The 13,737-nt window shown below is 40.5% G+C and overlaps 2 protein-coding genes across 4 annotated transcripts in view; both read right to left on the bottom strand.

Moving 5' to 3' along the window:
* Window positions 1–4,647: 4,647 nt before the first annotated feature.
* Window positions 4,648–9,802, bottom strand: LOC138946321 (uncharacterized). 3 transcript variants are annotated; one of them, XM_070317866.1, is made up of 4 exons: window positions 9,336–9,802; window positions 8,952–8,970; window positions 5,094–5,182; window positions 4,648–4,761 (listed from the first exon to the last, which is right to left on the bottom strand). In XM_070317866.1, the coding sequence occupies exons 1-4, from the start codon at window positions 9,423–9,425 to the stop codon at window positions 4,729–4,731; spliced, it is 231 nt and encodes a 76-aa protein (XP_070173967.1). In that variant the 5' UTR covers window positions 9,426–9,802; the 3' UTR covers window positions 4,648–4,728. The 3 variants fall into 3 exon arrangements, with proteins under 3 accessions (XP_070173967.1, XP_070173964.1, XP_070173966.1); XM_070317863.1 differs by having other exon boundaries at window positions 8,822–8,970; window positions 9,336–9,646; XM_070317865.1 differs by having other exon boundaries at window positions 4,648–5,182; window positions 8,822–8,970; window positions 9,336–9,618.
* Window positions 9,803–10,597: 795 nt separating this feature from the next.
* Window positions 10,598–13,737, bottom strand: part of LOC138946320 (harpin HrpN-like) — a 5,395-nt gene continuing 2,255 nt past the window's right edge. The window contains exons 3-6 of the mRNA XM_070317862.1: window positions 13,582–13,659; window positions 12,502–12,644; window positions 11,105–11,445; window positions 10,598–10,737 (exon numbers count right to left, since the gene is read on the bottom strand). Of these exons, the coding sequence (XP_070173963.1) occupies window positions 11,110–11,445; window positions 12,502–12,644; window positions 13,582–13,659 (557 nt within the window). The 3' untranslated portion in view covers window positions 10,598–10,737; window positions 11,105–11,109. The remainder of the gene's footprint in view (window positions 10,738–11,104; window positions 11,446–12,501; window positions 12,645–13,581; window positions 13,660–13,737) is intronic.

Genomic DNA, 13,737 nt, shown 5'->3' with positions numbered 1-13,737 from the left:
TTTTTGCAACCTCTTTTTGACCCAATTCGAGATGCATGAGTCATAATATTTTAAAAATCCTTTTTTTTAAGATTGAATCCAACTTCCAAGACAGTGAATAAAAAATCAAAGCTAGTGCTGGTCAAATGCTTTAATGCTAGAATTAAAAATAGATAACCTTCTCGGAATATAATTGCAAGCGGGTTGGAGGCTAGTTCAAGAATCAAATTGCTGACTTACCCAGGCACTGGTTACAGTGCGTTTCTTTGAAAGGCAATCAATGGTTCTACTGCTCTGCTAGTACTCACCATTTTGAAAGTGATGTTCCCATGATTGGTACTTCATCTAGTATTTTATTGCAGGTCTCCTCTCAGTCTCAGCTGAAAAAGCCAACCGATTGCTGCATGGCCAGCGACGAATCAGGTAAAAGGTTTTATGTACAACTGTCAGTGTCAGTGTTATGACATACAGTGTGTTTTTTCCTTCCCCTCTCTCTCATTCTCAAGTTCTGGTCAGAATAACTCATGTGGAGGTGTGCGTGTGTGACTGTGAGCAAGACTGTGAGAGAGTGGTTTTTTTTTTTATAATTCAGGTTCAGGGATAATAATAAAATAATGAACACCTACTGACTTAAGACTCCACGTTCACCGCAAGCTCTTAGCCTTATTTCACCAGTATGGTGATCACTTCCTCCCGTATTGGAACCATTACTAATATATACTAGAAGCGCATGACTTTCAGTGTGTATGTTTGATTAAAAAAAAATGCATTGCAGTAAACACTGTCACTGTCAGGATATAATTATCTCAATGAAACTGTGTGTCAAGTTCTATTATTATTTTCCTTTTTTGAGTATGTATAACATGTATATTATGCATGTGTGTAGAGCACAGAGAGCGTAAAACTTTAAAAGGAAAATAATAATAGAACTTGACACACATGATTCCTATGATAATGTAGGACAGTGGCATTGATATCTTTCTAGAATAATATGTCGTTTTACATTCAGTGAAATTTTGACTGAATTAGTGAACTGAATGTATTCAAATATGGTGACAGACATGTATACAATGTAGACAAGTTAAAGTTGTATGTGTGTACATCACTACATGTTCTGTAGCTTACAAGTTGTATACATGTGTGTACATCAGTACATGTTCTGTAGCTTACAAGTTACATTGAAAACAGCCTTGACTATAATGGAAATCCACTTAATCACTGTCTTTGGGGTTCCAACAAAAATCAGACGCAGTAGGGGGGGAGGGGGGGGAGGAGGGGGATTTTATTTGAACTTGTCTACCAGGGAAAAAGAATGTTTAAGCTCTTGGCATTTATGTGGGTTTAGTATACTGTGTATGTGTGTCAGTTACAAACAGTACACAACTTATTCCTTTATACTCATACTTAGACTTGTTCTTGTCCTTGTGTTTAAGATCCGTTCCTTTCTCATTCATTTGTCAGTAGTGACTGAAGATGACGAAGACCTGGCCAGTGAATGTGGATGAAAAGCAGTGCTATCCAAGTCCAGCTATGATTGATGGGGAAACTACAGCAACAGCCGCAGAGGATCACCGGACAAAAAGAACTGTCTCCCAGTATTGTAAATGTCCACTCAGTATTGGTTGTATTGAGCGTTACAACTTGTTGCTATTGTACATTTTTGTCAATGTTTTAAAGGCCCGCTACGCCTCACAGGGCCGGACTAGGCTAAGAGGAGGGGTGGGGGGGGGGTTGCCAGAGGTGGTCCAGGGGGATGTTCCCCTTGGCGGGGTCAAGGGGCAGAGCCCCTATATTGTGGGGGTCAGGGGGTGAAGCCCCCTGAAGCTGATGGGTAGGTCATATTCTGAGATAGGAAAATGGTCGCTCCTTGCATGAAACAGCATAAAATAAACAATCATAAAAAATGTTTTAAATAAGTGAGGTACATGTTTAGGCTGGGGGGGGGGGGGGGTTGCGCAACCCCCATAACCCCCCCCACCCCCCGGTAGTCCGGCCTTGCCTCATTTAAAAAGTTGTCCTATCGTTTTGAACTGAGCGCTGTCATTGTCTCATAAGAACTCCATTCCTTTGGACGGTGCAATATTTTATATTTTTCTCTCAAGATACACATTTTCAAAAAGAGACCGAGCGCTGAACTGAAGTTGTGCAGTGTGGATCTTGCGTTTTTGGGAATTCCAAACCGTTTGTGATATGAGCTGTTTGGGTACACCTGTCTGCAGCACATTCAAGTTAGGAGTACGGGAGACAACTCCAACTGACCATAAGTCTTGCGTCTGCTTTTGTTTTCAGTTCAAGACATTTTGACGAAGCGCATTGAATTATGCCACCGAAATAAAACTAAGGCCTGTCCCCTTACAAAAACTGCTGGGTCAAAGTTCAGTAAATCTTACATTTTCTTAAAGGTACTGAACTTGTCAAATCCAGGTGCACAGAGCCCCTGGGGCTTTTAGTCATACCTCAGGCAGCTATCCGTTAGAAGAACTACCAAGTTTCATTGACTTGCACCCTAAGAAGTTACTAAGAGTCAAGAACTGCGATTTTTTTACGAATTAATTTCGTACTCGGACCCAGCTGGTCTTGACCTATTTTTGGATCTAAATTTAGATCAGGTAGATCACCACATCATGCACAAAAAGACACGTCACTAGCAAACTATGTCAGACATCATCATGAGTTTGTGTAAAACAATATGGAGGCCGGAATCACTCAGTTGAATCGAACTCCGACCAAACACCACGTAATAACTAGGTTAATTTATGCAATCGCGTGAACAAGAAACTGTCGAGCTTCACAGATGTCGTCGTTGGGTAGTTTTGGGTTTGTTTTACTACCATAGGAGGATTTTTGAACTGTAAATGCACTCAGCTGCAACAAAAACGCAAAACGAAGGCTGTGAGCTGCACTGTGCCTTTAAGGAAATGTGCGGCAGTAAAATTGAATTCGGAAAATACATGGAATAACCTGGTTTTCTGCATAAAAATAAATGAAACAATTGTGAATACTTCTTCTGCGTTCGTGGGCTGAAACTCCCATGTACACTCGTGTTTTTGCACGAGTGGATTTTTACGTGTATGATCCTTTTTACCCCGCCATTTAGGCAGCCATACGCCGCTTTCGGAGAATTGTGAATACTGATCGACGTAGAGTGCCGTTGGAAACAGTCGTTACATTGGATTTCTAGGAAACTGTTTAACAGCGACATCATACATCAGAAATTCCTAATATTTGGCACAAAGATACACATGTATCAATCTACAATCATATAGAACGATTTTTGACAACAGACTACAGTTGAATTTTGATATCTTTTGTCATGAGGATGAACGAATTTCTTACTGCATATTCATTACAATAATTAATTTAAATTCAACTGTAGTTTTTAACAAAAAACACGTTCTTTATGATTGTAGATATAATACATGTGTATCCTTAAATATTATGAATTTCTGATGTATGATGTTGCTGTAAAACTGTTTTCTAGAAATCCCATATGGCGCTGTTAATGCTAGATTCCATAGCAACAGCAGTCTATATCCATCCACAATGTTTTCATTCATTTTAATAAGTCACTTCAAGAATTAACCAGAAAACCAAGTTATTCCTTGACTATTCTTCAAGTTTAAAGGCACAATGCAGCTCACAGCCTTAGTTTTGCGTTTTTGTTGCAGCTGAGTGCATTTACAGTTCAAAAATCCTCCTATGGTAGTAAAACAAACCCAAAACTACCCAACGACGACATCTGTGAAGCTCGACAGTTTCTTGTTCACGCGAGTGCATAAATTAACCTAGTTATTACGTGGTGTTTGGTCTGAGTTCGATTCAAATGAGTGATTCCGGCCTCCATTTTGTTTTACACAAACTCATGATGATGTCTGACATAGTTTGCAGTGACGTGTCTTTTTGTGCATGATGTGGTGATCTACCTGATCTAAATTTAGATCCAAAAATAGGTCAAGACCAGCCGGGACAGAGTCCGAAATTAATTCGTAAAAAAATCGCAGTTCTTGACTCTTTGGGTGCAAGTCAATGAAACTTGGTAGTTCTTCTAACGGATAGCTGCCTGAGGTATGACTAAAAGCCCCAGGGGCTCCGTGCACCTGGATTTGACAAGTTCAGTACCTTTAATTTTGGTAATGTTACTGCCGCACATTGCCTTAAGTCATAAATAAAGGGTTCCAGTAACATACCATTCTTCTTTATTGATTATGAACTTTGAAAGGTTAGATTTTGGAACCAGTTTTTTTTAAATATTTCCTTGATGTGTTGTAATAAGATCAACCGTCTGCTTGGACATATATACTAAAGATCCACTACCTGGCTGCTGTCTGCGGAAAATCGATTAATTCATAGACAAATATGCCTTACAGGGAAGCAGCTAGCCAGTTGACTGTACGTGTGTTTGTGTAGAGGTGTTCTTATTGCATGTTCAAGCCAGGACAGATGGTGACCTGAAACATTTACACATTACACATGTATGCAGGACTGCTACTTTAAGCTTAGGTGCAAGTGTGATGATATAATTATTTGTTTGACTGATTATGGGCATTAAAATAAAACTGCAAAAAGAATACTTACACTTGAGATCTGATTTTGTGCGTGTCTGTGTGTGTGTGCGCATGAGGGTGTGTGTGGGCCATTTGACATACTTGCAGAAGAAACCAACAGAGGTAACTGATAAACTGCATTTATTAACACAAAGAGGTAAACAAAGTGAGTTCACACATTTCACAAAAGTAAGAAAAGGCAGTCTCACATGTGTGATAGTCTAGGAATACCAATGCATTCACAATATTTAGTACTCACATGAATGGCCCAAGAAAACTATAGGCTGAGAATGCAAGTTCTAATTTGGCACATTTGTACATGTAGCTGCATCCACTAGACATATATCCATCTTACAATAAAAAAAACTAGTGGTTAGGACATGGGCCTGAAAATCTCAAGGTCCTAGGTTCGAATCTCTGCAGAGGCATTTACTTTTTCCCCTTAGTTAAAATAAAAATGCTCAATCGAGAGAGAGCAACCGTAAAGTTACCAGCGTAAAAGTAAAGTGTTGAATGCAGCTGTAAAGGTCATGCCAGCAGTGTGGGTCAGTTCTGGTAGCTCTGTCAGCACAGAATGGACTGAATCTGATCATCATCCTCAGCAAAGCCAGGCACCACTCTGCAAGCTGCCTGCACGTCATATCTCGGCACCTCACTTCCTGGAAAATAAAGAAAATGTATTACTGAGCACATTCAGACTTTGCTGTGCGCTGATGGGGATATGTTTTTGGTATTGAGAAGAGGGTGTGTGGTGGGGGTGCCGGAAGGTAGGTAGGAAGTAATACATGTACTTGTTCTTCACACAATCAGTGGGATGGAGAATGGTGTGGGTGATACTGACAGTGACAACTATTAACTAAACTGTAAACATTGTTCTGTAATATTACAGGTGCCATCATTCCTTCCTGTAAAAACCATTTTTTCCTGCCTGTATAAATTAAATTTATTTTACCAATAAAAGTAAATTATGTGAAGTTATGAACTTCCCATTAATGGAGTTCACATCTGCATCATGCGTGGCCAAAACAAGTTTAACTTGCTTGAAATGCAAAGTAATTTGCTGTAGCAATTTGCTCAGATGTCTAAAACAGACCCAATACATGTAGCAACAATGATTTAACCTTTGCCGTGCTTCCTGGGTTCACCTGTACCCAGAGACACACTAAAATCATTGTAACTCTGGAACCATTAAAGGTATCGTTTTGAAATTTTAAGTATCTCTCACACACCTAATTTGCTCTCTGTCTGCAAATTTTTAGTGTGTACATGACAAAACATCAGAATTAATTGATTATGATAATTTACATAAACACTACCGATGGCGCGGGTTCACACATACCCATACTTTTAAAGAGTAGTAGTGATTGTAACTATCCCTCTGCCGACGGCGCGGGTTCTGCTACACCCATAATTACCAAAGCGGCGGAACAGTGTCTGTCTGCCTGTTTGTCTCCAAGAGACTGTCTGTCTCTCTGTTTGTCTGTCCGTATCTCTCTGTCTGTATGTCTGTTGTCAGTTGCTCTGTCTGTCTGTCTGTCTGTCTATCCGTCTATCTGACTGTCTGTCTATCTGACTGTCTGTCTCTGTCTCTCTCTCTCTGTCTGTCTCTCTCTCTGTCTGTCTCTCTCTCTGTCTCTCTCTCTTAGTCTCTCTCTCTGTCTCTCTCTCTTAGTCTCTCTCTCTGTCTCTCTCTCTTAGTCTCTCTCTCTGTCTCTCTTAGTCTCTCTCTCTCTCTCTTTCTTAGTCTCTCTCTCTTTCTTAGTCTCTCGCTCTCTCTCTTTCTTAGTCTCTCTCTCTCTTTCTTAGTCTCTCTCTCTCTTTCTTAGTCTCTCTCTCTCTTTCTTAGTCTCTCTCTCCCTTGTTTTAGTCTCTCTCTCTCTCTTTCTTAGTCTCTCTCTCTCTCTCTTAGTCTCTCTCTCTTTCTTAGTCTCTCTTTCTCTCTCTCTTTCTTAGTCTCTCTCTCTCTCTGTTTCTTAGTCTCTCTCTCTCTTTTTTAGTCTCTCTCTCTCTCTTTCTTAGTCTCTCTCTCTCTTTCTTAGTCTCTCTCTCTCTTTCTTAGTCTCTCTCTCTCTCTCTAGCTCTTTCTTAGTCTCTCTCTCTCTCTTTCTTAGTCTCTCTCTCTCTCTCTTTCTTAGTCTCTCTCTCTCTCTTTCTTAGTCTCTCTCTCTCTCTCTCTTTCTTAGTCTCTCTCTCTCTTTTTTAGTCTCTCTCTCTCTCTTTCTTAGTCTCTCTCTCTTTCTTAGTCTCTCTCTCTCTCTTTCTTAGTCTCTCTCTTTCTCTTTCTTAGTCTCTCTCTCTCTCTCTCTTAGTCTCTCTTTCTCTTTCTTAGTCTCTCTCTCTCTCTCTCTCTCTCTTTCTTAGTCTCTCTCTTTCTTAGTCTCTCTCTCTAGTCTCTCTTTCTCTCTCTTAGTCTCTCTCTCTCTCTTTCTTAGTCTCTCTCTCTCTTTTTTAGTCTCTCTCTCTCTCTTTCTTAGTCTCTCTCTCCCTCTCTCTCTTTCTTAGACTCTCAGTCTCTCTCAGTCTCTCTCTCTCTCTTTCTTAGTCTCTCTCTCTCTCTTAGTCTCTCTCTCTTTCTTAGTCTCTCTTTCTCTCTCTTAGTCTCTCTCTCTCTCTTTCTTAGTCTCTCTCTCTCTTTTTTAGTCTCTCTCTCTCTCTTTCTTAGTCTCTCTCTCTCTCTTAGTCTCTCTCTCTCTCTTTCTTAGTCTCTCTCTCTCTCTCTTTCTTAGTCTCTCTCTCTCTCTTTCTTAGTCTCTCTCTCTCTCTCTTTCTTTGTCTCTCTCTCTCTCTTTCTTAGTCTCTCTCTCTTTCTTAGTCTCCCTCTCTCTCTTTCTTAGTCTCTCTCTCTCTCTTTCTTAGTCTCTCTCTCTCTCTCTCTTTCTTAGTCTCTCTCTTTCTTAGTCTCTCTCTCTCTTTCTTAGTCTCTCTCTCTCTCTCTTTCTTAGTCTCTCTCTCTTTATTTGTCTCTCTCTCTTTATTTGTCTCTCTCTCTATCTTTCTTAGTCTCTCTCTCTCTCTTTCTTAGTATCTCTCTCTCTCTTTCTTAGTCTCTCTCTCTCTTTCTTAGTCTCTCTCTCTTTCTTAGTCTCTCTCTCTCTTTCTTAGTCTCTCTCTCTTTCTTAGTCTCTCTCTCTCTTTCTTAGTCTCTCTCTCTTTCTTAGTCTCTCTCTCTCTCTTTCTTAGTCTCCCTCTCTCTCTTTCTTAGTCTCTCTCTCTCTCTTTCTTAGTCTCTCACTCTTTCTTAGACTCTCTCTCTCTCTCTCTCTTTCTTAGTCTCTCTCTCTTTCTTAGTCTCTCTCTCTCTCTCTCTTTCTTAGTCTCTCTCTTTTTCTTAGTCTCTCTCTCTCTCTCTCTCTTTCTTAGTCTCCCTCTCTCTCTTTCTTAGTCTCTCTCTCTCTCTTTCTTAATCTCTCACTCTCTTTCTTAGACTCTCTCTCTCTCTTTCTTAGTCTCTCTCTCTCTCTTTCTTATTCTCTCTCTCTTTCTTAGTCTCTCTCTCTCTCTTTCTTGGTCTCTCTCTCTCTCTTTCTTAGTCTCTCTCTCTCTCTCTCTCTCTCTCTCTCTCTCTCTCTTTCTTAGTCTCTCAGTCTCTCTCAGTCTCTCCCTCCCCCTCCCCCTCTCCCTCTCCCTCCCCTGCAAGAGGTCGGTGAAGGGAGAAACTCGATGCACCCACTGAAGTAGCGCTGTGGGTTTCCCTGAACCCACCCCGTCGTTAGAGAAATAAACGGTAAAAACCCTCTTTCAAATGTATGGGTTCAGACAAACCCGCATCGTCGTTAGAGGAATAAACGGTAAAAACCCTCTTTCAAATGTATGGGTTCAGACAAACCCGCATCGTCGGGAGTGTGTAGTCAAAAGCGGCATCCGGCAAAGGTTAACAAGTCTAAATTTTGTGACGGTGTGAAGTTATGAACTCCTGCAAACTTTTAAACCTGAATCTGTGAAATGATCAAACAAATGAGTTTTCTTAAATCATAGCTGTTCCTTGCGTATTTATGCTCTAAAATACATGTCTATTTTCAAAACAAAGAAAATGTTCATTTTTAAAATTGATTTTGTATGTCACAAAAATGACACCTATTCTGACTTTGGGCCATACAAAGTACATCATACCAATTAGTGAATTACCATGCACAGTATTACTATGCATCTTCAAATGTATGAATAATTTCATCTACAAAGTACTTGTAAATGTAATACAATTTACAAAGAACAAAAGACTGCTGAATGATCTACATCAGTACATGCATGTTTATAGCTACAGACTACCATCACCAATACCTTATAAATGTGTAACTTACTCTTCAGGGGTAGTCTGTAATGTAAAGCACCATGCCAAGTCATCCTGATACCTCTCCAGTACATGTATCCATGTTTAAAGGTAAACTGTTGGAACTGAAAGACAGGAGCTGTATGAATGATGCACATCACCTCTGGTTTCTCGGGAGGCCTGAAAAAAACCATAACAATATTAACATAACTATTAACATGTCTTGAAAATGAAATAAGTACTATTTCAACTTCACTATCAGAGCCAAATCACTCACTAATTCAGTAATTGTTTTGTTTATTCTTTTACAACCATAGTTCATACACTGATACAGCAACATTTGATTCTGTACATATAGATTAAAGATCAAGCATTTTCTAAACTTGAGTAAAAAAAATAAGAACACAAGCACACACTCTGTGACTCACAGTCACACCCAGTTACTTAGTAACACACACGACATACACAACAGATGAATCTTGCTCAGTTCTACAAAGGCCACGTTTGCAATGGTCATGTCTTGGATTTTAAAAACAATAACTTACCTGCTGGTTGATCCAAACCGATGATTGACAATCAGTGAGAGGAAAATGTCCGAGGCTGAGGATACTGCCTGTGGTGGGAGGGCGTTCCATTCGCCAATCAGTGGTGCGAGGAAAGAAAGACTGCTGTCTGTAGGCTGGAAGTTTATGAGCCTCAGCATGGATTGAGCGAGTGCTGAGTGCATTCTTTTCGCTCTATCCTATTAATTCACACATTGACCCTGCAGCAGTGACGATCATTTCTACATCGTTTTAGATTGCAATCGGCAAAGTTCGTAGCTCGGATTGCACGCATTCCAGCGCTACCGTGTACTGGGTCAGCGAGACACGAACGACAACTCAAATCGATAAGCATCCGAACACATCGGAACTTCCGTTTACGTTCGTAGCTACTCGGAAATAGCCTTCGGGATTGAAAGCCCGCAACTGACGTGTGAAAAAAAATTTCGCTGCCGGTTCTGGTCATGGTGAGAAATGTGTGATGAATTAATTCAGTAGATGGACATTGGTGCCGCATGTCACCTACACAAAAGTTCAGCCAAAAAATGCTCATACAGCCTAGAAGGGTTGTTGAATTTCGCATGTTTTGGCGAGAAGTAATACGAGTTTGAGACAATAATACAGGTATTCTTATACCTTAACTGTGTCTTATACCTTTATTGTTAGGTATTCTTAGGTACAGAAGTTGTGACTGATTACACTAATGTATCTGTGGAAGCGAGGGGAAAGTTGGACAAGATTTACGCGGCTTAACAGCACGTATTTGCAGATTTGTTTAGACGAAGGATTCTTGATAGATTTGGCGCTTGTGATTGTGTGGGCGTGTGTGTGTGTGTGTGTGTGTGTGTGTATGTGTGTGTGTGTTTGTGTGTGTGTGTGTGTGTGTGTCTGTGTGTGTGCGTGTCTTTGTGTGTGCGTGTGTGTGTGTGCGGGTGGGTGGTTGTGTGTGTCTGTGTATGTGTGTGTGTGTGTATGTGTGTGTGTCTGTGTGTGTGTGTGTGTATGTGTGAGTGTGTGTGTGTGTGTGTGTGTGTGTGTGTGTGTGTGTGTGTGTGTGTGTGTGTGTGCGTGAGAGTGTATGTTTGTGTGTTTGAATCTCTTTCTGTCTGTATGTATGTCTGTCTGTACATTATGTATGTATGAATGAATGTATAATTATTAGTTTATGTGTATCCATAACTTTGAAACAATACTTTGTAAAATATGCCAATAGAACATTCACCACTGATATTCAAACAGACAAAGTAACAACAAAGGGTCAAAAGAAATGCTTTTATTCATTTCCAAGGCATCCTTGAATGTTCCCACAGAGTACGTTTGTAATTCTGAGGTATCTTTGTCTTCTTCTTTCTCTGTTGCCAAGCGTATGAAATGTTGGAAAGCAGTATCACACTCATTTCGTCTTCTGCAAATAAAATTAAATAGAACATTGAGAATCATACGCATTTACTGCACATACATTGACACATACATACACTAACACGAATAGAACACCAGACGTACACAAGCACACAGACACACGGACAAAAAACAAAGACGCCCACACATATGCAATCACGTATGCACACACACATACACACACACACACACACACACACACACACACACACACACACACACACAATCACGCGCACACTCACACATACACACAAACACACATACACACACACACACACACACACACACACACACACACACACACACACACAGAGACACACACACACATATACACACACACGCACACCCACTCAAGCCTAAAGATGTCAACTTACCCGCTTTATCCCCTGACGACGCCGACACGAGCACCTACGGTGGCCTGAAGGCTGGCCTGCAGGTTGGTGATGACATTCGTGGCGATCTGTCTGATGTTGACAGTGGGGAGACTCGTCTGCACGGACGACACAAAGCTGACGAAGCTGGACAGGGGAAGGTTGGCGACGATGTTGCTGATGAGGCTGTTGATGTTGGTGTTGAACTCGGCCGCCAGATCAGCAGCGATGTCCAGGACCATGGAGATCCTCATGCTCATGGTCAGCTGAGCCAGCACACGGCCAACGTCCACCGTGCCGGGGAGGAGTCGGCTGATGTCCATCAAGAAACGGAACACGTTCGTCTGATGGCCGAGACAAAGAGAGAAGGATTTTTGAGTTGGTTTATTTAAGGTGCTTCGATGAAAACAAACATCAGCTTCATTTAGATGTGGATTATTCTAGAATGTATTCTCTTTACCTTTGTCATTCATAGTCCTGGAGTGGGATGTTCTGCTTTAAAGCAACGAGCACTTGATTTAAACACGTTTCTATTCCATTAGACACGATACAATAATAAAACGAGAAACAATAGGGACACGAACTCAACCGAACGCTTATACTACGTGCCATACCCAATTGGAGAATAACACAAGGATGATGTCGGACATAACATTACTATTGTTGGTAATTGGAACGTTTATTATAGACAAAATATGCCTTACATTGACTATAGACAAAATATGCCTTACATTTACTATAGACAAAATATGCCTTACATTTACTATAGACAAAATATGCCTTACATTTACTATAGACAAAATATGCCTTACATTGACTATAGACAAAATATGCCTTACATTTACTATAGACAAAATATGCCTTACATTTACTATAGACAAAATATGCCTTACATTGACTATAGACAAAATATGCCTTACATTTACTATAGACAAAATATGCCTTACATTTACTATAGACAAAATATGCCTTACATTGACTATAGACAAAATATGCCTTACATTGACTATAGACAAAATATGCCTTACATTGACTATAGACAAAATATGCCTTACATTGACTATAGACAAAATATGCCTTACATTGACTATAGACAAAATATGCCTTACATTGACTATAGACAAAATATGCCTTACATTGACTATAGACAAAATATGCCTTACATTGACTATAGACAAAATATGCCTTACATTGACTATAGACAAAATATGCCTTACATTGACTGATACGTCGACCCAAAGGTCTTTGAAGAAGACAGACAGACAGACAGACAGACAGACAGACAGACAGACAGACAGACAGACAGACAGACAGACATTTCGGAATGTAGGCAGTCTCTCTGTCTTTGGATAAATATACTGTAGAAAATATCTGGATCAAAATCAGAGTCTGGCACTTACGGAGTCCACGTTCATGGCAACGGTGGCGACAAAGTTGGCGGCGTCGAGACGGGGCAGCCTCCTGACCACCTCGGCAACGGACGCTCCCAGCTCAGCGATGTCCACACTGGAGGCCAGCTGAAGGGCAGCGTTGCTGACCGCTCCTGTGTACAGCCAGGTGTGCAATTGCATTAACTTAAGTTGAAAAACAGAAGAATTCTGTACTCACCAATACACGGACAGCACACACAAACTTAACACATGTCAAATGTTCGCCTATGGAGACTTCTTTAGGACTTTGGGATTTACAAACAAACACATACAGAGGCAGAAACAAAAAGTAAAAGCAGCACGGAACCAAAAATGGGATGTAACAGAAGATGGAGGGAAACGTAAAGGGAAGGAACTCTATTTATTCTCTAGCATTTACTTAACTTTACTTTTCTTTACTTTATTATCATTTTGCTGGGAAATTCGTTCCAGTGGAAAGATAGCAGCAGAGTCGCGCTACCAAGGATTGGGCGTTTTTGGGTGTAATCAGCCACCTGCGCTTATGATGTAATGGCCGAGGTGCCACTATGGTGACACGGGGGTGGGACAAGGATACTGTCTCTATGTCTGCACATTTAGTTGATCCGTGTCCATCTCGGCCTGGGTTCGAATCCAGGACCCTATGATCACAAGCCCAGTGCTCTACCCACTGAGTTACCCGGCCCCCGAGTAATTATACAATAAGATGCACTGCAATACAGTAACGCCTCATAAGTATAAGGAATGCCTAATAAGGAATGCACTAATCTTCGTTTGCGAAATCAAGCCAAGTACTACAAACACAAATGCTATGCAATGCAGTTATTATGCAATACATTATGGTACTAAGCGATGTACGCTTTTGTGCAACAATACAATACAATACAATACAATACAATACAATACAATACAATACAATACAATACAATACAATACAATACAATGCAATGCAATGCAATGCAATGCAATGCAATGCAATTCAATGCAATACAATACAATATAATACTATACAATACAATACAATACAGTGACAGAAATGAAAACAACGATGATCATATATGACTTCAATACCTGAAACATTCTCGCCAGTCTCGAGAGCATTAGCCAGACTCGACAGGATGTTTTGCAGAAGCTGCACAATTTGGTCCACTGAAAAAAATAATCATCTCATTGTGTGAAAGTCAAATAAAAGGGCAGAGAAAGAGAAACAGACAGAAACGCTCACCA

Source organism: Littorina saxatilis, linkage group LG13 (genome assembly GCF_037325665.1).
Source record: "Littorina saxatilis isolate snail1 linkage group LG13, US_GU_Lsax_2.0, whole genome shotgun sequence".
In the NCBI taxonomy this organism is placed as follows: domain Eukaryota; kingdom Metazoa; phylum Mollusca; class Gastropoda; order Littorinimorpha; family Littorinidae; genus Littorina; species Littorina saxatilis.
Note: the sequence above shows the minus strand (reverse complement) of the source record. Positions and strands in the feature narration are given on the sequence as shown.

What these genes read in the sequence shown, in the direction of transcription:
- LOC138946321 (XM_070317863.1), bottom strand. Translation starts at nt 9,517, where the DNA reads ATGCACTCAGCACTCGCTCAATCCATGCTGAGGCTCATAAACTTCCAG. An exon ending in CGGTTTGGATCAACCAGCAG is followed by an intron (nt 8,971 to 9,335) that starts GTAAGTTATTGT and finishes GGTTTTTTTCAG; the next exon opens with GCCTCCCGAGAAACCAGAGG. An exon ending in TTACAGACTACCCCTGAAGA is followed by an intron (nt 5,183 to 8,821) that starts GTAAGTTACACA and finishes TTTATTTTCCAG; the next exon opens with GAAGTGAGGTGCCGAGATAT.